General features: G+C 45.9%; 1 protein-coding gene across 1 annotated transcript; it reads left to right on the plus strand.

Moving 5' to 3' along the window:
- The first annotated feature begins 799 nt into the window (after positions 1–799).
- Positions 800–23,459, plus strand: LOC118711820 (endogenous retrovirus group FC1 Env polyprotein-like). Its single transcript, XM_036425209.1, has 2 exons — positions 800–808; positions 21,990–23,459. Exons 1-2 carry the CDS (start codon positions 800–802, stop codon positions 23,457–23,459), a joined length of 1,479 nt encoding a protein of 492 aa, XP_036281102.1.
- Positions 23,460–23,705: the final 246 nt, after the last annotated feature.

The raw sequence follows: 23,705 nt of genomic DNA on the forward strand, positions 1-23,705 counted from the left end.
GCCTGGAGGGAAGAAAAGGTAATCCTCACCCCTGATCTGTGAATGAATGGCTGCAGGCACCGAAGGGAGGGTTCCAGGCTAACCTCAAGACAGGGCTTCCCCCAGGCACAGCCCTGGGCATGAATCCCACTCCCAGGGCCGCCTGGAAAAGGAGAAAAGCTTAGGCCACAACATCAGAAGCCTCGGAGGTGGCTCCAGGTGGCACACGAGTCGCCTCCGTCCTCCTTGGGGAGAAGGCCCCGCCCTGCCTGGGTTGGTTTCCACCCAATAGGACCGGATCCGGCTGAAATGAGGCTCTGCCCATCCCCTCCGCACCCAGAGCATCCCTCACTTACTCTTGGGCATGGCTACTGTTCTCCAGGTTGGCCGCAGGATGGCGCTGTCGGCATTAACACAGTTAATGGGTTCCGCAGGCTCTGGAAGGGTGGACTTCTAGTAAGAAGTGAGGTAGGTCCAGGAGCTTGGCCGGGCTGCTTCATGGAAGACTGCTTGGTGACTGCATAGCACCCACCCGCAGGCCTGGATTAGAAATAAACACAAAAGCTGGGCGCCAGCTTTGCTGGTTTCAGGGAAGAATCTGCATAAAATGACAGGACAGGACTGAGAGCTGCCCGTTTCATAGTCCAGGAAACTGGTCCCTTGAAATTATAGGACTTGCTCAAGTGTATTTATCACCAAAGAACAGTAAACACAAGTGTTTCTCTTTTTGTTGTTTATTGCACAAACACGCACTGTCCGAGAAAAATAAAAATGGGAAGGGGGATTAACAGGGAAACAGAGAAGACAGGCCTGAACCATGATGTCGGAGGTATGTGGGAGCTCACCGGGAGGTGAGGCTAGAGCTTGCTCTGGGATTGACTCCACCAAGGCCTTGCTGGACTGGAGAAGGGGCCCTGGATGTACTGCTCCCGACCTGTCAGATCATCAGTTTGTTTTGCTGTAAAATGGGAACACTGACCAATGCCTTGCCCATCTCAAAGGGGAGGAATATAATAAGCAAGGACATGCTTTTAAACTATTGCATGCTCAATAAGCGTAAAGAATTATTAACATTCTAATCACTGCAAAGTCATTGCCCAGGGAGTCACAAAACTTCTCTAAGGTGGCAGAGCCAACACTACCAAACCCACAGTCCCACCTGCTTCTGCTTTACACAGACATCAGTGTGGAGATGGGATTCACCTGTGCTGTTTACACTTTGCAGACAAATTTTCTGGTCATTGATGTGTCTGTAATTTGAGGGCATTTTAACCTGGAGCCATAGGAGGCTGGAACCAAAGAGCAAGAAGAGGTGGTCAGACTCAATGGCATTCCCAGTCGCATGGGCCTTATTTCAGAAGTTATGATGCTATGAGATGCCTGCCAACCTCGTTTCCCCCCACATTTCTGCCAAGTGACCCTCTTTCCTACATTTGCCCAGGTCCTGACAATGCCCCCCACCACCACCACCAGACTCGTGGCCCATGACAGCGGACCATAGAAGTCAGAGGAAAACCAGACAGGGCCCACTGTCCCTGTGTGAATAACTCACACGTTTATAACCTCTCTGTACTTTGCATTTCACTCGCTCAGAAAATATATAGCCCAATTTCGGCAATAAGCAAAATGCTTGAGTAAACATTCTACAAGAGAAGACATATGAATGACCAATAAGCACATGAAAAGATGCTCAACACCATTACTCATCAGGGAAGTGCACATTAAAACCACGATGAGCTGCCAGGGCACACCCACTGGGATAATGTAGAACAACTGGAACTGTCACCTACATATGACCCAGCCATGCCACTCTTAGGTATTCACCAACGAGAAATTAAACTACCGTGTTTCCCCAAAAATAAAACATCCTCTGAAAATAAGACCTACTTACAGGTTTCCTTCTGAGTGAAATATAAGGCATTTCCTGAAAATAAGCCCCCTCCTCCCCCACAGGCTCTGTCTCAGAATGAAAAATAATTTAGCTTAAACTGGTCGCTAGGGCCACCCCGACTGGCATCTAGCAACCAGTGACATTACATAGAGTCCTGACGTCACTGCTGTGTAGAGGCAAAGTGTAGATTGGAGTGAGCGGTAGCACAGGCCGAGAGAGAAAAGGAGACTTTCGCAGATGCATGTAGAAGAGCGGACGAGATGCGGCGAAGGTGGCAAATGCTGGTCTGTCTCTGGAGACATTACCTGATGCTCTTGGCCGCCCTCATGATGACTGAAGGTTCTCAGTCAGTGGCAGATCCTGCTCCAGCCCAGATCCAGGCCCCAGCAAGCCCAGTGACAGTCCCCAGGCAGGCCCCAGGGGGTAAATGTCTGATAAAGAGGTAGGTGGGATGTCTGGTGAAGGTGTTCAGTGGCACAGGGGTGGGGGGAGGGGAATCACTTAAAATGACACAGGAGGATCAGAGGGGGCAATCAAAATGACACAGGAGGATCAAAAGGGGTTACTAAAATAGTAATCCCCCCTCTGATTCTCCTGTGCCATTTTGATTCTCCCCTCTGATCCCCCCTGTGTCATTTTAAGTGATCCTCCTCCCCCCACCTTGGTACCCCAATTCCTTTTTTTTACCCCTAGAAATGAGCACAAAAAGAAAAAGCTACTCCGTGGAGTACAAGAAAGGAATCGTGGAAGACTCTTGGGGCCAAAATCTTACTGCTTTCTGCAAGAGAAGATGTTGAGTATCCGATTGGTCCGAAAATGGCGAGCAGAGTATGGTAACCTCATTGAACAAGTGGACAAGGGAAATGCTAAAAAGCGCAGTGTGGATCAGGTTAGCAACCATTATTTTCCGAGCTGGAAGACCTGGAATGGGTTGTTGACAGGAGAGCAAAGGCTTTGGTTGTGAATAGGGCTCAGATTCAAGAATTTGCCCTTGAAATGGCACCACAGTTTGACATAGCCCCTGAAGACTTCAAAGCATCACAACACTGGCTGGATAATTTCCTTCAGGGAAGTGAACTGTCTTTAAGAAGATCTATAACATTGTTTAGGTTGGAAGATACTCAAGTTATTAAGTGAGCACTTGCATTCAAGTCCTTTATTGATGATGCTGACTTCTCTAAATACAGTCTTTACAACATGATTGTTATGGATGAAACTGCAGTGTTTACGGGCCAATCATCTCAAACAACAATTGAACAGCCGGGTGCCTCCTTAGTGCCATGCCAGCTGAGCCCCAGAAAACCACTTCAGTGGGATTCCTTGAGCCAGAACAGCCCAACTACAACTGCTCCCAAATTCCTAATCCATAGAAACTATGAGATGGTAAATTATTGTCATTCTTTCAAACTACTGAGTTTTGGGTAATCAGTTGCTCATCAAAAAAAATAATAATAATAACAAATATAGGAAGTAGGCAAAAGTACTAAACATGAGACAAAACTGAGTTTCAGTTCCTGCCCTTCTATATATCGCTGTGTCACTTGACTTTCTAAGCCTAGTTTTTGCCTTAGTCAGCTTGGGCTGCTTTAACAAGAATACCATGTACTGGGCGGCTTAAGCAAAACACAGTTGTTTCTCACAGCCAGGGAGTCTGGAAAGTGCAAGATCAAGGTGCCGCTGATGCAGAGTCTGGTGAGAGCACGTTTCCTGGCTTGTAGAGCCTCCTGCTCAGTGTGTCCTCACATGGCAGAGAGCACCAGTCCCTCTCTCTTCTGAAAAGAACACTAACCCCATTATCAGGGAAAGACTTTCCAAATCTAAAGAAAGGTTTCAAGAGTGTCTTATGAGCTAAGGGTTTAGGGATTAGTCCCAGAAGTCAAATCTCAAGGGACTGAGATCATGCTCTGGAAAAACAGCAGTTGTGCAGGTTATTTGATACATTAGCATCAAAGGAGCCTAAGGAAGGTTACATGAGACCCGTTAGTGGAAGTTTAAGGAGGTGGGAGAAAGCAAAGCAGGGAAATCTCCGGGACTGGATAAAAGTAACATAGAGCCTAAACCAGTTTGGCTCAGTGGATAGAGCGTCGGCTTGGGGACTGAAAGGTCCCAGGTTCGATTCCGGTCAAGGGCATGTACCCTGGTGGGCACATCCCCAGGAGGGGGTGTGCAAAAGGCAGCTGATCGATGATTCTCTCTCATCGATGTTTCTAACTCTCTATCCCTCTGTCTTGCTCTCTGTAAAAAATCAATAAAATATATATATTAAAAAAAATAAAAAAATAAATAAAAGTAACATAGAGACACACTTCTTTTACACTGATGGGTGCAGAACAGTTAACATTTCCCATGCATAGTTTACAGACGTATCCGGGTAAAAGATAACAATGAGAAATGTTGGGGTTGTCTCCAAACCAAGGTCTGGAGAAGAGATTATCTGCCATTTTAAGTAGGTTATTCTAGAATCTAGATATCCGGACACGGCTTGTTTGGGGTAGAGATTAATCTCTCCAATAGGCCTTGGGGCATGACTTCTCACCACAGTTTGCTCAGTTAAGATATTTATTTATTTATTTATTTATTTATTTATTTATTTATTTAATGATGGAAGCTTCCCTTGTGACTCCTTTTAGTTCCTGTCAGGCTTGCCTAGTCACCCGTTTTGTCACACCATCATGGGGCCCCACTCTCATGACCTCATATAAACCTAGTCACCTTCCAAAGGCCCCACTGCCTTTAGCAGCTGTTGGGCTTTAGGGCTTCACCCTAGGAATTTGGAGGAGAAAATAAACCTGCAGTTCATATCAATTTGCCTGGAGTCTGTTCAAAGGATCAAGGAGAATAAAGCACCTGGTGCAGGGCTAGGCCCAGTGAAGGGACTCTGGTTGTCTTCTCTAACCACACTTCTGCATCCTCCCACTTAGCAATCTCCTGTCACATGAACTCGGAACGCCTACCTCCCGGGGGACTCAGATGGGAGCGTGTGTTTGCAGAGACTTTGGAAACTCAAGTCCTCCCCAGGTGCTGTGGTTAGCAGTTAAGGGCCTGTCTCAGGAGACAGGTGCCTTCCTCTACTGGAGGGTCAAATCGGAGGTCCACAGGGAGTCACTGGGATCATGTGACGGTGGATGGAAAGCCATAGAGAGACTTCTCCCACTGCTGTCATTGGAACCACACTCCAGCTATTGCCAAAGAGCTGGGGTATGATAAAGCTCAAACTCCGAAGTACAGGAAGGCATGTGATTCCACAGTCAGGAGACACTGAGTGGGCTGAGACCCAAAGAGGAAGCAAAAGTCCAAGAATAACATTGAGCTCTGAGGAAGCACGAGGAGTTTCACTGAGCTGTGAAGTCTGTGGCTGGCACTGAGCAGTCCAGTGCTCCCTACCCCCATCCATGGCCTCAGACTCCTCTGAAATAGGAACAGGCATGGGGTGCTCAGATAAATCACGTACTCATGGCAGGTGGGGAAACAGGCAAACTGGGGGAGAGAAAGAGAAAACAACCACGACTTGGGCAAAGGATGCTTGCAAGTCCCTATTTGCGAAAGTTCTGTTCTGAAAATTTTGCCTCAAAATCTAGATTTCTCCCCCTCACGCCCCCCCCCACCTCATTCCTTTATTATAAAATACCTAAATAAAGCCATGAATGAATACATTTTAAAAAATATTTTTTTAATTAATTTCAGAGAGGAAGAAAGAGGGAAAGGGAGGTTAAAAACATTAATGATGAGAATCATTGATTGGCTGTCTCAACCCAGGTACGTACCCTGACTGGGAATCAAACGGTGACCTCCTGGTTCATAGGTCGACTCTCAATCATTGAGCCACTCAGCAAGTTACACACCCATGACAGCAAATGAAGTACACCTATAAACCAGCATGTGAGAGCATTAGGTATATGATATTGAATCAAGCTACGACACATGAACATGCTAATAAGCCTCGAAATAAATAGAACCACACAATTATCATGTGCAACTTCTTTATTAACATCATACTATATTTAAAAAGCAAAATAGTGACTGTGAATAGTTCTTATCTGCATGAGGGAGGGAGGGGATAGCTAGGGGGAAAGTATTACAGTTGATGTATTTTTGTGGCTAATATTGTTTTTCTTACGTTGGGCAGTGAGGTCACAAACATTCCATAACCTGCATGTGTCTCACATTCTCTCTTAGAACCTGGATTTCTTTTCCTTAGTTTGCTATCAAAATTTCTATACAGGTGAAAATAAACCCATGAAGAACTTGTGAGTAATTAAAAGGGAGAAAACCCTTCACGGTCCTACCGTGCTATTTGTATTTTGGGCTTCGTTATCCCTATGCATAAGGTTCCTTCTTAACCTAGCTACACCCATACTGTACATACTTCTGCTTCCAGCCCCTAACATTGTGTGATAGGCAGTTTTTCCAATGATCTAATACCTTCAGAAGCATCCTTCTTTGTGGCCACATCATGAAATATCTATAGTTTTCCTTAGAGTATATTTGAGCTTAAAAGAAAATAAACACGCCAAAACCAGTTTGGCTCAGTTGATAGAGCATCAGCCTGCAGACTGAAGGGTCCCGGGTTCGATTCCGGTCAAGGGCATGTACCTTGGTTGTGGGCACATCCCAGTGGGGGATGTGCAGGAGGCAGCTGATCGATGATTCTCTCTCATCGATGTTTCTAACTCTCTATCATTCTCTCTTCCTCTTTGTAAAAATCAATAAAATACATTAAAAAAAAACTTAAAAAAAAAGAAGAAAAGAAACATGCTGTTGTATTCATCTTGTAGGGCTACCATAACAAATTCCCACAAACTGCATGGCTTAAAAAAATAGAATGTAGCCAAAATCTGTAAAAATCTCTGTAAAAAATCAATAAAATATATAAAATATATTTTTATTGATTTTTTATGGAGAGGAGGAGAGAGGGATAGAGAGCTAGAAACATCAATGAGAGAGAAACATCGACCAGCTGCCTCTTGCACACCCCCTACCAGGTGTGCCCACGACCAGAATCGAACCTGGGACCTTTCAGTCCGCAGACCGACGCTCTACCACTGAGCCAAACCGGTTGCGGAAATAAAATATATTTTTTAAAAACTAGAAATGCAGCCGAAACCAGTTTGGCTCAATGGATGGAGCGTCGGCTTGGGGACTGAAAGGTCCCGGGTTCGATTCCGGTCAAGGGCATGTACCTTGGTTGCGGGCATATCCCCAGTAGGGGGTGTGCAAAAGGCAGCTGATGGATGACTCTCTCTCATCGATGTTTCTAACTCTCTATCTCTCTCTCTTCCTCTCTGTACAAAATCAATAAAATATTAAAAAAAAAAAAAAATAGAAATGTAGCCCTGGCCGGTTTGGATGAGTGGATAAAGAATCAGCCTGCAGACTGAGGGGTCCCGGGTTCAATTCTGGTCAAGGGCATGTACTTTGGCTGTGGGCACATCCCTGATTGATGTTTCTAAATCTCTATTCCTCTCCCTTCTTCTCTGTTAAAAAAAAAAATCAATAAAAAATATGTTTTTAAAAAATAGAAATGTATTGCCTCATAGTTTTGGAGATCCAAAGTCCAAAATCAAGGAGTTAGCAGGACCTCGCTCCCTTCAAAGGATCCAGGAAAGAAGTCTTCTCGCCTCTCTCCTAGCTTGTGACTGCTGGCAATCTGTGGATTCCTTAGCTTGTAGCTGATTACCCTAACCTCTACCTCTGTCTTCACATCTTCTCTGTGTGTCTCTGTATGTCCTCCCTCTTCTTATAAGGACATTAACTGTTGGATTTAGAGGCCACCGCAACCCAGTCCGATCTCAACCTAATTACATCGGCAAAGATTCCTAATAAGGTCATACTCTGAGGTTCTGGATGGACGTGAATTTTGGGGAGATACTCTAGCTACCTTCTGAAAAATAGCTAAAACACCAAAAACTGACTTTTAAAGAAGACATCAATGGGCTGCTACAAACCAACCAATTCAGATGTACTAGTTGTGGACTCTTAATCCATATACTAGTGGCCCAGGGCACAAAATTTGTGTGGGGGGAAGGGGGTGTCCCTCAGCCTGGCCTGTACCGTCTCCAATCTGGGACCCCTTGAAGGATGTCCTACTGCCAATTTACAGGGATAGGGCCTAAACTGGCAGTCAGACATCCCTCTCGAAATCCAGGACAGCTCGCTCCTAACAACTCACCTGCCTGCCTGCTTGATTGCCGCTAACCACTCTGCCTACTATCCTGATCACCCCCAACTGCCCTCCCTGCTGGCCTGCTCACTCCAAACTGCCCCCCCCAGTCCTGATCACCTCCAACTGACCCCCACTGACAACCTGCTTGCCCCCAACTGGTTTCCCTACCAGCCTGATCACCCACAACTCCCCTCTTGGCCTCTAACCACCTCTACCTCAGCCCCACCACCATGGCTTTGTCCAGAAGAACATCCGGAAGATCTCCCAGTCTAATTAGCATATTACCCTTTTATTAATAGAGACAGAGGTCTGGTACATGGGTGGGGGGTGGCTGGTTTGCCCTGAAGGCTGTCCCAGATCAGTGTGGGGGTTTTCTTGGGGCGTGGGGTGGCCTGGCCTAGGGGCCTGTGGTGGTTTGCAGGCCGACCATACCCCATGGGGTGAGTGTCCCCACTTGGGTGAGGGGCCGGTGGCTGTTTTCAGGCTGGCCAAGTCCCCCAGCAGGGACCCTCACCCCATGAGGGTGTGACCAGCCTGGGTGAGGGGTTGAGGGCCATTTTCAGTCTGGCCAAGCCCGCCCCCCCCCCCCATGACCCAGGCTCCCAGCCCCTCCTTTTTTTTTTTTTTTTTTTTCCCCAGTGCCTCCTTGAGCAAAGGCCAGGGCGGGCTAGAAACCTGGTTCACCCCTGGTGATCCAGGCCCCCAGCCACTCCTTAAGTAGAGGCCAGGGAGGGCAGGAAGCTCCGCTTCCTCCATCACTGGGGGAAACTCAAGCCTCCTGCTCGATCCACCTCCATGCCCACCACCATCTTTGTTGGGTTAATTTGCATACTTGCTCCTGATTGGCTGGTGAGCTTAGCAGAGGGATGGTCAATTTGCATGTTTCTCTTTTGTTAGTGTAGATTATAGAAAAATTGCACTGAAAGAAATCTTGGGATCTGTCCAAACTTCTTATTTCATCAATAAGGAGTTTGGAGTTTGGGGGAAGGAGTGGCATTAGTAAGGTAATTTATCCCAAAAGACTCACATTTTCAGTTATATTCAAAGGTCCACCTCAGGCCAATGCTAATTGGATCTAAGATAAGCTTTGGTCTACAGCTCAAGGAGCTTTTTCAGGATTGTACTATTTATCCACTGCTGAGTAAACATGAGCACATATTTATCAGCTTAAAATAACATATTTTTTTCCACACAATTCCCGTGGGTCAGGAATCTGGACATAGCTTTGCTGCATCTCCACTTCAGGGTCTGTCTCAAAGCACTGGTAAAGGTTAAGGTCTTATCTAAAGTGTTCAGCTGGGGAAGGATCCTCCTCCAAGTGTACCTACATGGCTGTCAGCAAGATTCAGTTCCTTTTGGGTTGTTGGACTGGAGGGCCTTAGTTCCCAGCTGGCTTTGGGAGAGAAGCCATCCTCAGTTCCTTGCCTTGTGGATGGAGCTCCCCACAGATTGAGTGACCTAAACAATGGAAACTTGTTTTCTCTCAGTTCTGGAGGCTAGAAGTCTGAGATCAAGGGAGGTGTGGGAAATGTTGGTTTCTTCTGAGGCCTCTCTCCTTGGCTTGCAGATGGCTGCCTTCTCATTGTGTCCTCTCACCTGGTCTTTTCCCCTTGTGCGTGTGCTTTTCTGCATTTCCTACATTTCCTCGTCTCATGAGAACACCAGTCAGATTAGATTAGGGTGATCACCCCTAAAGATCTCATTTTAACTCAGTCACCCCTTTAAAGATCCTACCTCCAAATATAGTCACACTCAGACATAATGGGGGATTAGGGCTTCAACACAGAAATGTAGAGTGGGGGTGTGGGTTTGGGGAGGGGGACACAACTCAACCCGCAACAGGGACCTAACCTCATTTCAGCAGCCCTTACTGTCCTTGGCACTCACCATCAGACTGCAGCCCCCGAGTCCACCTGACTGGGGAGAGCTCCATCGGCAGCCTCAGAGCTCTTGGGAGACCCTTATTATGGGGGAGAATCCAGGAGCCCAAGGGGATTACTGAATTCCCGTGTCGGGCCATTGCTCTGGTCTTCTTTATTCTGCAGATGAACCCACTGCTGGCGATACCTCTGGACAGCTGTTTTCCCTACTCCACAAATTCCCACTCACTCTTCAGGACCCTTTCCTCGACACCCTGGCCCCCCCTGAATGGCTCCTCCATCCCTGTTCCTAAATGCTGCCTCACAGCTCAGCTTCACCCCCTGACCTCCCAGTGACCCTACAGTCGGCAGATCTGAGGGCAGATTCAGTCAGACACAAACCAGTGATTGTGTAGATTTCTTTGAAACAGTGTTCTTTGCTGGAATTCCATGAGGAGACACCCTCCTGTTTGTACTCCTCTCCTAGTGGTTTCTTACTGATTCCTCCTTGTATCCCCGACCTCTTAACCTTGGAAAGCCTTCAGTTTAACTTTCAAGACTTGGTTTTTGGCTACTCTCCATTCTTTGGTGAACTCATTTGGTCAAGTGGTGTTAGATAGCATCTGTACACTGATTACTTAGAAATCTCTATCTCCAGTTCAGCTGCTGTGAACTCCAGACTCAGCTCTCAATTCAGTATCTCTCTTGAATGTTTAATAAAATGTCTCATTTTGGACATGTTCAAAACTAAACTCCTGATCTTCCCCCGCACCCCTACCCTCCAAAAAAACAACAACACATCCTCCTCTGAAGTCTTTCCCATCTAAATTTATGACATGGATGAAAAATGGGGTTCTATGAAAAATAATCTCACAGAGTGATCTGATCATAAATTCCTTACTAGACAGGTCATGGCGGGTAGTCACCATGACCCGTCATATGCATTTTTTAGTAAAAGGTCTTTCTTTGCCCTAAGCAAGCCCTGTCCATTGTTTCTATGCATCTAGGTCAGTGGTGGGCAAACTGTGGCTCACGAGCCATATGCAGCTTGTGAGCCATTGTGGCATATTGTGTGCAAAGAGGTAAAGGGTAGTATATGACAGCGGTCGACAAACTCATTAGTCAGTGAGCCGCAGTTTGCAGACCACTGATCTAGGTTAACACATATTTGAAATAAGGGTGATAACCCTCAAGAGAGCACATAATATTAACTATCCTGTAATCAAATTCCTGCCTTTCTTTCTCCCACCTTTAGGTAAATTTCCTTATGTTCTGTCCTTAACTTCAAATGCATAAAAGAAACTACAAATCTGTCATTCTCTGGAACATTTAAAGTCTTGCTCGCCAGCATATGTTATCTGTTTTGATTTAAATAAACTTATAAAAATTCTTTACATGTTTGAACATTTCTTATATAGACATTGGCAAACTTATTCTTCCAGTTGCTTAGGCCAAAAAATCTTGGAGTCATCCTTGATTCTCCTTTTCTCTCTCACAGCTCACGTCAAATTCATTAGCAAGTCTTCTTGGCTCTGCCTTCAGAATCTTCCCACTTCTCATCACCACCACTCTTCCCCTCTCTTCAACCATCCTGATCCAATTCACCATCTTCTCTCACCCAGGTTATTAAAGCAGCTTCCTAACTAGCCTCTCTGCTACTGCCCCTACTCTTTTATTTTAAAAAATATTTTTATTATTGATTTCAGAGAGGAAGGGAGAGGGAGAAAGATAGAAACATCAATGATGAGAAAGAATCATTGATGGGCTGCCTCCTGCATGCCCCCTACTGGAAATGGAGCCAGTAATCCTGGCATGTGCCCTGATCTAGAATCGAATTGTGACCTCCTGGTTCATAGGTGGACACTCAACTACTGAGCCACACTGGCTGGCACCTCCTATTCTTCTTCCTGTCATTATCAACACAGCAGTCAGAAGACATCTATTAAAACCTAAGTCAAATCACAGCACTTCTTTGTTCAAAACCTACCAGTAGCTCTCACAGAGCTCAAAGTAAAAACCCAGGCACAGAACGTGGAAGTGTAATGACCAGGGGCTGGAGAAAAGAGAGGGAAAGTTAGTGTTTAAGGAGTGAAGGGTTTTAGTTTGGGAAGATGAAAAAGTTCTAGCGGTGGGTGATGGTAATGGTTGCACAATGATGCAAATGTATTTATTACCATTGGACTTACACAAAAATGGTTGAAAAGGTCAATTTTATGTTACCACAATAAAAATAAGTAAATAGATAGATATATAGATAGAGAGATTTTAAAAATAAATAAATAACCAAGGCCCTATGCATTCTAACTCCCTTTTGTTTCTCTGGTTTCATCTCCAACCATTCCCCATCTTACACATTCTTCTTCAGTCATGCAGACTTTCTTACTGTTCTTCACACAAATGAGGCATTGGGGGTTTTGCATTTGTTAATCTCTCAGCTGAATTGAAATGCTCCTCCCCAAGTATCTGAGTGGCTCAATGGCTCACTCTCTGGTGGGGGAATGAAAGACCTTCTCATGGTATCTGAAATTGCAAACCACACCATATACATTCTCTGTCTTATTTTTTCCTACAGCTTATATCACTGAGACAACATATTGTTTATGCATCTTTATTATTGTTTTTCTCCTATCACTGCCAAGTGACTTGAGATTTTTATCTACTTTATTTACTGCTGCATCCCCAGTTCCTAGAACAGGACCTAGCCATACCATAGATACTTAACAAAATTTTTGAATTAGTATTTATTGTGGCAGTGGTGATATTTTTCTCAACTAGAAATATTATCAATTCACGACAAAATTATGGTCTTCCTATACAAATATGCAAACAGGGAAAAAAAAGTGAGATAATGAAAGCTATCAAAATATATAAAAGCCTAAGTGACTGTTGGACCATTTGACCAGTTGCTGTGACACACACTGTCCACCAGTGGGCAGACACTCAATGCACAAGCAAGGAAACATGGGAACAGCCTGATAAATCTCAGAAGAAAGGAGGGAGGAAGGAGGGCAGAAAAAGATTAACCAAAGATCTAGTATATGTATACTAGAGGCCCGGTGCACTGGTGAGGTTCCTTAGCCTGGCCTGAAACCAGCCATGTGCACGGGTTCATGGACCAATGAAATCCTTTGGCTTGGCCTACAAAAGTCAGGCCAAAACTGGCAGTCTGACATCCTTCAAAGGGTCCCGGATCATAAGAAGGTGCAGTCAGTTCAGGGGACCCCACCAATGCACGAATCTGTGCACCAGGCCTCTAGTATAAAAATAAAGAGAAATGTTTACAATCACTATGTACACTATTATGGCAAGGACCTAAATATCCATGTGGACAAGCATGGGAAAGAAATGTACAAAATGAGAATATAGTTAGAATAACCATCCTCCTTGGGATAACCATTCTCCTTAGGATAACCAGAGTATATTTTGTCTTAGAAATAAATCATTGTTTTATTTTTTTTTTAAGATTTCATTTTTTCAATTGCAGTTGACATACAATATTATATTAGTTTTAGTTGCACACCCCAGGGATTAAACATTATATATAACTTACTAAGTGATCACCTCAATAAGTCTTGTACCCATCTGACACCATACATAGTTATTAGAATATTATTACTATATTCCCTATGCTACACTTTACATCTCCATGACTATTCTGTTACTACCAATTTGTACTTCTAAATCTCTTCACCATTTTCATCCAACCCCTCAACCACCCTTCTATCTGGTAACCTTCAAAATGTTTTCTGTATCTATGAGACTTTCTGTCTTGTATAGTGGGGCCAGATCTCCTTGTTGGAGAGACTTTAGAAAAGTATGAAGCATGACCCAATATAGGCCATTTGTATTAAAAAGCCACTGGAAACATCTTGGGTGGATCTATAAGTCAGTGGGGTAGGGTATTAAGGAATCACCAGGGCGGGGTGAACAGTGTGAGACAGGTTGAGTGAGACTCAAATATGGCACCTGCCAGTCAACTTTGTGCAAGAAGGGCTCAAAAAAGAAACAATGACCTCTGCCTGTAACTGTAATCCAGGTCTGCCTGCCTCCCACCACCGAAACCCAACTCAAGAGTCCTCAGTGTAGGCAGCAGAATTTATGAAGGGAGAGGGAAAGCAGAACAAAGAGATCAAGGAAAAGAAGGTTGAAAATTTCTCTATCTGCAGACCAGCACAGTCCATTCCAGTAAGGACCTCGAAATAGGTCAAATGTTCTGTTGTGGATCATCCTGGTCTTTGTCATTCTGGTTCTACATCATCCTGGTTCTATGATTGAAGGTCAGCAAATCTGGAACTGGGATGACTGAAGATCAGAATCTGTATCTTCTGGTTAGTTCCTAAAATTCTTATACAAACACTAGCGGCCTGGTGCATGAAATTGATGTGTATGTGTGTGTGTGTGTGTTGGGGAGGCTCAGCCTGGCCTGCACCCTCTTGCAATATGGGATCCCTCTTGCAATCTGGGACCACTGGCTCCTAACGATTGGCCTGCCAGCCTGCTTGATCACTCCTAACCACTCTCTTGCCTGCCTGATCTCCCCTAACTGCTCACCTGCCTGCCTGATCTCCCCTAACTGCCTCTGCCTGCCTGCCTGGTTGTCCCTAATCACTCTCCTCCCTGCCTGATGACCCTAACTGCTTGCCTGCCTGCCAGATCACTCCTAACTGCTCACCTGCCTGCCAGATCACCCCTAACCACTCTGCCTGCCTGCCTCATCACCTCTAACTGCTCACCTGCCTGCCTGCCTGATCACCCCTAACCACCTCTGCCTCAGCCCCTGCCACTGGGGCTTCATCTGGAAGGACGTCTGGAATGACATCCAGAAGGTCATTTGGCTGTTCGGTCTAATTAGCATATTATGCTTTTATTATTATAGATTATTTTTAAAATATATTTTATTGATTTTTTACAGAGAGGAAGAGAGAGGGATAGAGAGTTAGAAACATCGATGAGAGAGAATTATCAATCAGCTGCCTCTTGCACACTCCCTACTGAGGGTGTGCTCGCAACCAAGGTATATGCCCTTGACTGGAATCGAACCTGGGACCTTTCAGTCCTCAGGCCGACACTCTATCCACTGAGCCAAACCGGTTTCAGCTATTATAGGTTATTATAGGTGCTTATTATCTACAAGCTTCTTATTAGTCAGAGTCAGCACTTACAGGAACAATGTCAAAAGAATTGTGAGGTGGGCTATAATTCCCGTTGTCTGGGAGAAAGATACCCACTTCATTTCCTCCCCTGGTGCTTTTTGAGCTTCTATCCCAGCACTGGAATTCAGGAGGAGTGAGTCTGAGTAAGTTTGAGAATGGTCACTTTAAGAGAAACTGCCTGGGGCTCAAACAGCCCTCTGTTTCACTCAGCTGCAATTCTACTGGTTTTTACAGCCAGAAGTTATGGGGATTTCTCAGCACTGGAACCTTGGTATGGTACTGGGACCCCTTGCTTCTCAGGAGAGACCTAAATAATCAAGATCTCCCTCCAGATTTTTACTCACCATGTGGGACTGCCATTCTGCATCTCCATCCCTCCTACGAGTCTCAATAGGTTTCTTCTTTTTAAAGTTAGACTTTCATCTAGCTAGATTTCAGGTGGTTCTGAATGATGGTTATTCTGTAGATTAGTTGTATTTTTAAAATTATTTTTATTGATTTCAGAGAGGAATGGAGAGAGAGAAACATCAATGATTGGCTGCCTCCTACATGCATGCCCCCCATCAGGCACTGAGCCTGCAACCGGGGCATGTGCCCTTGACTGGAATTGAACCCGGGACCCTGTAGTCCACAAGCTGATGCTCTATCCACTGAACCAAACCAGCTAGAGCAATTAATTGTATTTTTGATATGGTTGTGGGAGAATGCAATTTCCCTTTGCCATCATCTTGACCAGAAACCACATTCATTATTAATTAGAATATCCAGAACCTACTATGTGCCAGATAATATTCTAAGCAAATTATATATATAGTCTTATTTAATCTTCACAAAAATAAACATGATACTTTGGTGGTACAAATAAAGTAACCTGGTCAGCATCATACAGATAGTGACAGAAGCCAACCAAACTTAAGCCTGATGTCCATGTTTTATATGTCAGTTATATGCATAATGATGCTGCACAATAACTGCCCCCCCCAAAAAAAAGAAAGAAAGAAAAGAAAAAAAAACAAAAAACTTGGTGGCTTCTGACAAGGTATTTGGTTTTCTACTTATGGGTTTTCAGGTAAACTGTGATTTGGCAGATCTAGACTTGGACTTAGCTCAGCGACTTGCCTCAAGCTGCAGACTGCATGTGCATGCAGGTCAGCTCCGTATCTGCATGAAGGCCCAGGCTGACGAGGCAAGATGCCCAAGGGCATGTTCTTAACCAGTGTCTTCTACTTCCGGTGGCCCTGCTTATGGAGACACTGTGCTCTTTCCTACCTGTGTTCCCTGACCTCTTATAAAGACATAGGAACAGACCTATGATGGTCTTAAAAGTGCAATAGTCAGAGCTGTTAAATATCTGAAAATCTCATAAAAAGAGCCAAAGTAAAACTCCATGAACCAGGCAAGAGGTTCTGGACAAAACTGAGAAAAATCTCTAGATCTTTTACTTTTTTCCCCCCTAAAAATGGGAACCATGTGGATAACATTAGATGGATTTGGCAACCAGTTTGGTGCTGGAGGCTTCTGGCTGTGCTAGATATTATCTTATTCCGGTTAGTTCAGAGGGACCTAAGGAGGTACTGAAAGCTGGGGAGGGGACAGTGGTGGGGAGGGCACTCAGGAGTTCTTTACCACTACACAATTATTTCACTCTTTAATGACTAGAAAGGGCACATGACTGCATACAAACTGACAGTTACCCCTGAAGTTCAAATGTGTTAGCCTTGCTGTGAGGATAAAGATATGTTTATCAAGAATAGTCAGCCCTAGCTGGTTTGGCTGAGTGGAGAGAGCATCAGCTTTCAGGCTGAGGGGCCCCAGGTTTGATTTCAATCGAGGGCACATACCAAGGTTGTGGGCTCGATCCCCAGTGGGGGATGTGCAGAAGGCAGCTGGTCAATGATTCTCCTTCATCATTGATGTTTCTATCTCTCTCTCCCTCCACCTTCCTCTCTGAAATCAATTACACACACACACACACACACACACACACACACACATATATATATATATATATATATATATATATATATATATATATATATATTCTTTTTTAATCTGCTAGAATTGAGTATAAGTTCTCTCTTCATTTCAAGCCTACATGCTCCATTGCTACCTCTCCTCTCACTCCCTTAGTTTCTCCTCAATGCTGAGACCCCATTTTTTAAAATAAATATATATTTTATCGATTTTTTTACAGAGAAGAAGGAAGAGGGATAGAGAGTTAGAAACATTGATGAGAGAGAAACATTCATCAGCTACCTCCAGCATACCTCCTACTGAGGATGTACCTGCAACCAAGGTACATGCCCTTGACTGGAATCTGCAACCAAGGTACATGTCCTTGACCAACCTGGGACCTTTCAGTTCGCAGGCCAATGCTCTACACACTAAGCCAACCCGGTGAGGACTGAGACTGCATCTTAATTACCACTTGTCATCGTGCACTTTTTCTTCTTATAATAGAGAAATGTTTCTCTACACAAAACTCTCTCAAAAATGGAAAAAGGAACTCAGAGTCATCAACTCTGATGGGACATCCACATGACTAAGACAGTGTATGAAGGATGGAAGGAGGCCCACGGGACAATTGTGTACCATTGTGCAATTTTCTTCATCAATCCTGTGAGTGGCGCCCCCTAGAGTAATGCAATGAGCAAATTGCATAGCTGTTCAGTGCATTCTGGAGGCACAAGGAAGATACAGAACCCTGAGAGGAGGGTGGACAGGCTATGGCCTCCCATAGGCCAGGAGAGCACACTCAGACCAACAAAACTGGAAGAAAGAAGATAAATGAGGAAGGCTGGGATTGTGATGTCAGACCACAGGAGAAAATGAATGCGCTTCATTCTTTCTGCTTTCACTTTCAGCAGAGCACGTAGCTCTCAAAAGGGAGAGGGCAAAGCACCCCTCAGGAGGCCTCTGAAATCCAAGGTTAGCGATCTGCACCTTGCCCTTATTGGCATTGGCTGGTAGCTGGGGCTTGCAGAGGAGTCTGGACTCAGCAACATAGAGGCATAACTGGCCTCTCTGGGTCAGGCCCCACCCACCTTGATGTTTCCACCGCAGTAAAAAGGAAGCTACGAGACAGAAACCAGACACAATGTTCTGTGTTCCCTTTATTTCCTGACCACGGGGCTCTCCCTTGGCCACAGGACATGGGTGATCACTTAGTAAGTGATCCTGATGGATGTCTGGGTCCAGCGGCCAAGCTCCAGGGGAACCTACAGCTAGCAGCTACAAGCCTCTTTTTCGCTTTTCCTTGGGCAGAAAGGGGCCTCACGAAGCCATACTGTCATAATTCTAAGACCACATTTGTAATAATGAAGGGCAAGTGCTTGTTTTTTTAACTGTCCAACTGAAACATTAAAAAGCAAGGCTACTTGCCCAGCCAGCATGGCCCGGTGGTTAAACAACAGCCCATGAACCAGGAGGTTGAGGTTCGATTCTCAGTCAGGGCACATGCCTGGGTTGGGGGCTGGATCCCCAGTGTGGGGCATGCAGGAGGCAGCTGACTGATGATTCTCTCTCATCATTGATGTTTCTGCCTCTCTCTCTCTCCCTCTCCCTTCCTCTTTGAAAAATATATGGTTTGTGTTTTGTTTTTCAATTTCTTTATTGATTAAAGTATCACATATTTGTCCTCAACCCCCCATTCCAACCCCCCACCCCCTCCCCCACTCATGTCCCCACCCCCCTATTGTCCTTGACCACTGGTTAGGCTCATATGTATGCGCATAAGTCCTTTGGTTGATCTCTCCCTTTTATCCCCTCCCTCCCTTTGAGGTCCAACAGTCTGACCCATGGCTCCTTATCTCTGGATCTGTTCTTGTTCACCAGTCTATGTTGTTCACCATTTCCCCTAGATGAGTGAGATCATGTCCTACTGGAACTATACTTATAAGAATAAAAAATGAGACAAGCAATAATCATTATGCTGAAAGGCATATGAATCAGACTGTAGTGAGTTTCTTTCTGGGCCACCAGTTCTTTTGAGACCCTATTTCAATGTCAAACAGTTCCTTATGTGTACATGTCAGCAATGATATTTCAGTTCTGGATGGTGAGGTTTTTTTTTTTTGTTTGTTTGTTTTAAAGAAAGGCTATTTTGTAGAATTAGAGGGGCTTCTGCGAGAGATTCTACAGGCAGGAGGCTTTCTCCTTCTTTTGCCCTGCATATTTTCTGGGAAAGGTGAACACCAGTCTTGATGAGGGGGTCTCAAGAGCAGAAAGCAGCCACAGCTTAGCTCTACCTCTCCCCAGCGAATAATGAATTTGTTGCACAGTGAGTACTAAAGCCTCTTGGGCTCACGAGGGATTGGCAGAGGGGCTCCCATGGCAAGTTCAGGGAGTAATTTAGCAGCAGGTGGCTGGGAAGGCTGGACTGAGAAAGGAAGCAGGATCGGCACCTAGTGCCCACATGCAAGGCCAGAAACACGCAGTGGACAGAAGCAGGTCATCATCTCTCCCTCCCAGTGTTTCCCAGGGCACTGATGCTCACACAACCACAAGGAGACTGGCAAAGTGACCACTGAGAGCCTAGTTTAGCGGCCTCAAAGAGGGAGAGTGCACTTCCTGTCAAGGGATCAATAACCTATTCAGAGAAGAAATGCATTTATTCTTAGCCTGGAACACTGAGCTGGAAATGGAGATGGAAGAGCATCCGAAGTCAAGGGCACAGCAAAAACAAGTTTCAAAGGTGTGGCTGTGAAAGAGTCTAAGTAGAAATTGTTCAGAACAGAAGCCCGAGTCTCTCTTAACCATGTCCCTTCCCCGTGTTGTGAGTTTATTTGAGTCAAACTGTTGATAATTGCCAAGAAGCAGAATCTCAACATATTGAGATAACGCTCTGTAGAATGCTGACTTTTTCACCTTGTTTTGTACATTGCAATCAAAGGAGAGACCTAAATGGGTTACATGAAATCCATTGGTGATTGATAGGTTAGGGAGGTGGGAGAAAGCAAAGCATGGAAACCTCTGGAATCGGATAAAAAGTAAAATGATAGACACATGCTTCTTTTACTGAGGTGGGTACAGGATAATTAAGACTCAAAATTAACATGATGACACTGAATTTGTGGTCTCTGTCCAGTGCCTTGGAGCATTGGTTGTGCCCTCCTGGGTCAGGAAGAAGGGAGATTACGAGGTCACCCTGACATTCCAATGGTATGTTATCATAGATGCAAAAGACAACGGACAGGCTCAGTTAAGGTAAAGATTGAGTTTTGTCTTGGAAGAATCTAGCCTAAGACATGACTTCCTGCCACAAACTGCTTTTAGTTAAAAGGTTTTCATTTCAGACCATCTTTTGTGGTTGGTTACTTTAGGTCTCTAGAGTTTGCAAGGCTGCCACACAGGCCTCCCCTGAGTTTGTCAGTTCAGCATGCGGCCCCTTTTCGTCCACATTAGTTTGAATGAGTTAGCTGTATGTCCAAGTCATTTTTCTAGGACTCAGCCTCCTCAACTCTGTATTAAAGGCGTGGACGGAAAAGGGGCCACATGCTGACCTGATAAGCTCAGGGAAGGCTTGCATGGAGTCCTGGCAAACTTTAGAGACTATAGGAACCACAAATTATGGTCTGAAATTAAAACTTTAACTTAAAAGCAGTTAAGTCACATCTTAGGCCGGTATTTTCCCTGACAAAGGTCAGTCTTTACCTTAACTGAGCCTTTAAAATGTCAGGGCAACTTGTAATTTACCTTTGTCCTGACCCCTCAGGGCACAACCAAATGCCCTGAGAACTGGGACTGATACCACAAATCACAAATTCCTTCCTTGTTATTACGTTAATTGTGACTGCTAACGATCCTGCACCCACCTAAGTAAAAGAAGTATGTGCCTTCTATTTTACTTTTGACCCAATCCCAGATGTTTCTCTGCTTTTCTTTCTCCCGCCTCCCTAATCTATCGCCTTTGGACTTCATGTAACCCACTTACATTTCCCCCTTTAGTTGTAATGTATAAAACAAGGTGAAAACTGCCATTCTCTGGAGCATTATCCCAATTCGATGAGATACTGCTTCCTGGCAATCGTAGATAGTTTGGCTCAAATAAACTCACAAAAGTTTGAATGTTATTGTTTTTTAGAGGCAACAAGCACTCATTTATGAATAATAAAAATAGCTGTTCTGGATACACTCATTCAGGCAGAAGCCCAAATGCTGTTCCTGTTAGGTGAAGGCAGGACCTTTCTTTCTTTTTTTATTTTTTATTAATATATTTTATTGATTTTCCACAGAGAGAAAAGAAGAGGGACAGAGAGCCAGAAATCTCGACGAGAGAGAAACATTGACCAGCTGCCTCCTGTACACCCCCTTACCGGGGATGTGCCCACAACCAATGCACATGCCCTTGACGAGAATCGAACCCGGGACCCCTCAGTCTGCAGACCAATGCTCTATCCACTGAGCCAAACCGGTCTCGGCTTGAGGCAGGACCTGTCTTGCTCAATCTTCGTCTCCCTACTGACCCTCCTCTCCTGGCTCTTATCTTCCATACCTGTCTCTACGCAGGCAGTTGCTCCGGGAATACGCTGACTGGTTTCTCCCCAGGCCAGAACCAGGAGACCAAGGCTCCCGAGAACCAGCCCTTCAGCCAGGAGATTCAGACCTCCTTAAGAATCTACATCCCAAGGCCTTGGACCCCAGGTGGACGGGACTTCACACAGTCATCCTCACAACCCCCACCGCGGCCAAACTACTTGGCAATCCATCGTGGCACCACCTCTCCAGACTCAAGAGGACCCCGGAGCAGCATGACTTCTATAAATATGAGGTGTTGGGCCTTAGCCACCCTCTCCCTCCTCCTTCTTCTCTGGGCCCTGGGTAACCCCCACCCACCCCCACCTGCTTATGTGTGGAGGTTCAAGATCTGTGAAACCTAAGACCAGGACAGCACACAAGTCACCCAGCAGGTAGGAACTCAGGACTGCCCTCTGGTCGGATACCAGGTGGAGATCCTGATTGCTGTCGACTTCCGGTCAGTGTCCAAGAGTTGCCGACCATATGCCTGCTTTGCTTACGACCAGCGGGACCCAGACAGGTGTAATCGGGACGTCAACACCTATGGGGGCTGCCGCTGGTCGGACTGTGTCATCCATGATGCCTACAAAGAGGTCAGGTCTGGCCCCTTTTTCTGGAAGGACGGGACCTTCAACATCAGGGTCCGGGACCCCTGGGACCAGCGATGGGCTGTGGGCGTTATGGGAAGACTGTATGGGGATGGTTGGAGCTCGACCCCTTCAGGGACCATCTACATCTCCCGGGAATATGTCATGGCCCAGGAGGCCCAACTCCAGGTCTCCAACAGCAGCCTACAGGCCGAACATCCCCTTAAAGGGAAACTGCCTGATTCCCCTCGGGAAGAAGTCCTGTCTTCTTGGCTCCAACTTATCCAACACACTCTACTATTCCTTAACGAGACCCGCACCCTGCCCAATGTCTCGCACTGCTTTCTATGTGTCTCTCTCCAAAGACCTCTGCTGGCTGCTGTCCCACTCGTGACTCCAGTGGGAACCCAAGGACACGGTGAATGTCAGCCTCCCCTGACTGGCATTCCCCTCTGGGAACCCGAAACTCCGGAACCCACCTTGCCCCCGCGGATATGCTACCAGACCAGCAACCCGGTAACTGTGGGACGGGTCACTTGGAACTGTACCCAAAGCCACACGGCAGCCAGTCCCACCAAGGCCAGCCCGGGCACCTTCTTTTGGTGCAACGGCACCGTAAGCAACTGCATAAACTCCTCTGATCCCGGGCCTTGCTTCGTAGTCACAGTAGTTCCCCAACTAACCTTGTATGGAGAGTCAGAGCTCGCCTGGTTGCGCCCTTCATCCCAACCCCGGGCCCGCCGGGCCGCCTTCCCCCCTGTCAAGTTGGGGGTAAGTATCGCTGCCTCAGTAGGCCTACCTGGGGGGAGCCTCGGGAACAGCATAATCTCTGCTCAGGATTTCAATGACAAACTCCAGATAGCCCTGGACTCTACTACTGCCTCCTTAGCCTCCCCGCAGCGGCAAGGAACATCAGTAGCCCAAATAGCCCTGCGGAACCGACAACGGGCCCTAGACCTTCTCACTGCGGAAAAAGGAGGAACCTGCATGCTCCTTCAAAAAGAATGCTGCTACTACATCAACAAGTCCGGAGTGGTGGAACAGAACCTGGAGGCCCTGACTAAGCTGAGTGAAGAATTACATGCACACTCCCGGGACAACTCTCTTTTCCGCTGGCTCCAAAGCCCTTCAGCTACCTGGATCCTACCCCTGATAGGGCTTCTAATTCTCATCTGTGTCTTTCTTTCCCTAGCTCCCTGCCTCCTCAAATGCATCCGCTCCCGGATGGATGGAGGAAATGTCTCGAGTGACTGTAAACCAGCTTCTGCTCTATCCCTACACTTGGTTGCCCTTCAACCCGCCTCTGCCTGACCCTGGCATTTAACATCCCCCTACCCTCTTTGCCCCAGGTCAGCAGGAAGTAGCCAGGATGATTTCAGCGCCCCCTATCACCAAAAGGCCAGGAGGTTAGGTGGAGGCAGGGGAGAAGTCCGGGGCTGATGCAAGCATCTGCAAGGTAGATGGTGACAGAGATAACTGGCCCCTTCCTAGACCCCTGGCCTGAGGCAGAAATTCCACACCTTGCATGCCCTTCCCCCTTCCCCCACTAAACAGCTA

Source organism: Pipistrellus kuhlii, unplaced genomic scaffold (genome assembly GCF_014108245.1).
Source record: "Pipistrellus kuhlii isolate mPipKuh1 unplaced genomic scaffold, mPipKuh1.p scaffold_m20_p_8, whole genome shotgun sequence".
Taxonomy (NCBI): domain Eukaryota; kingdom Metazoa; phylum Chordata; class Mammalia; order Chiroptera; family Vespertilionidae; genus Pipistrellus; species Pipistrellus kuhlii.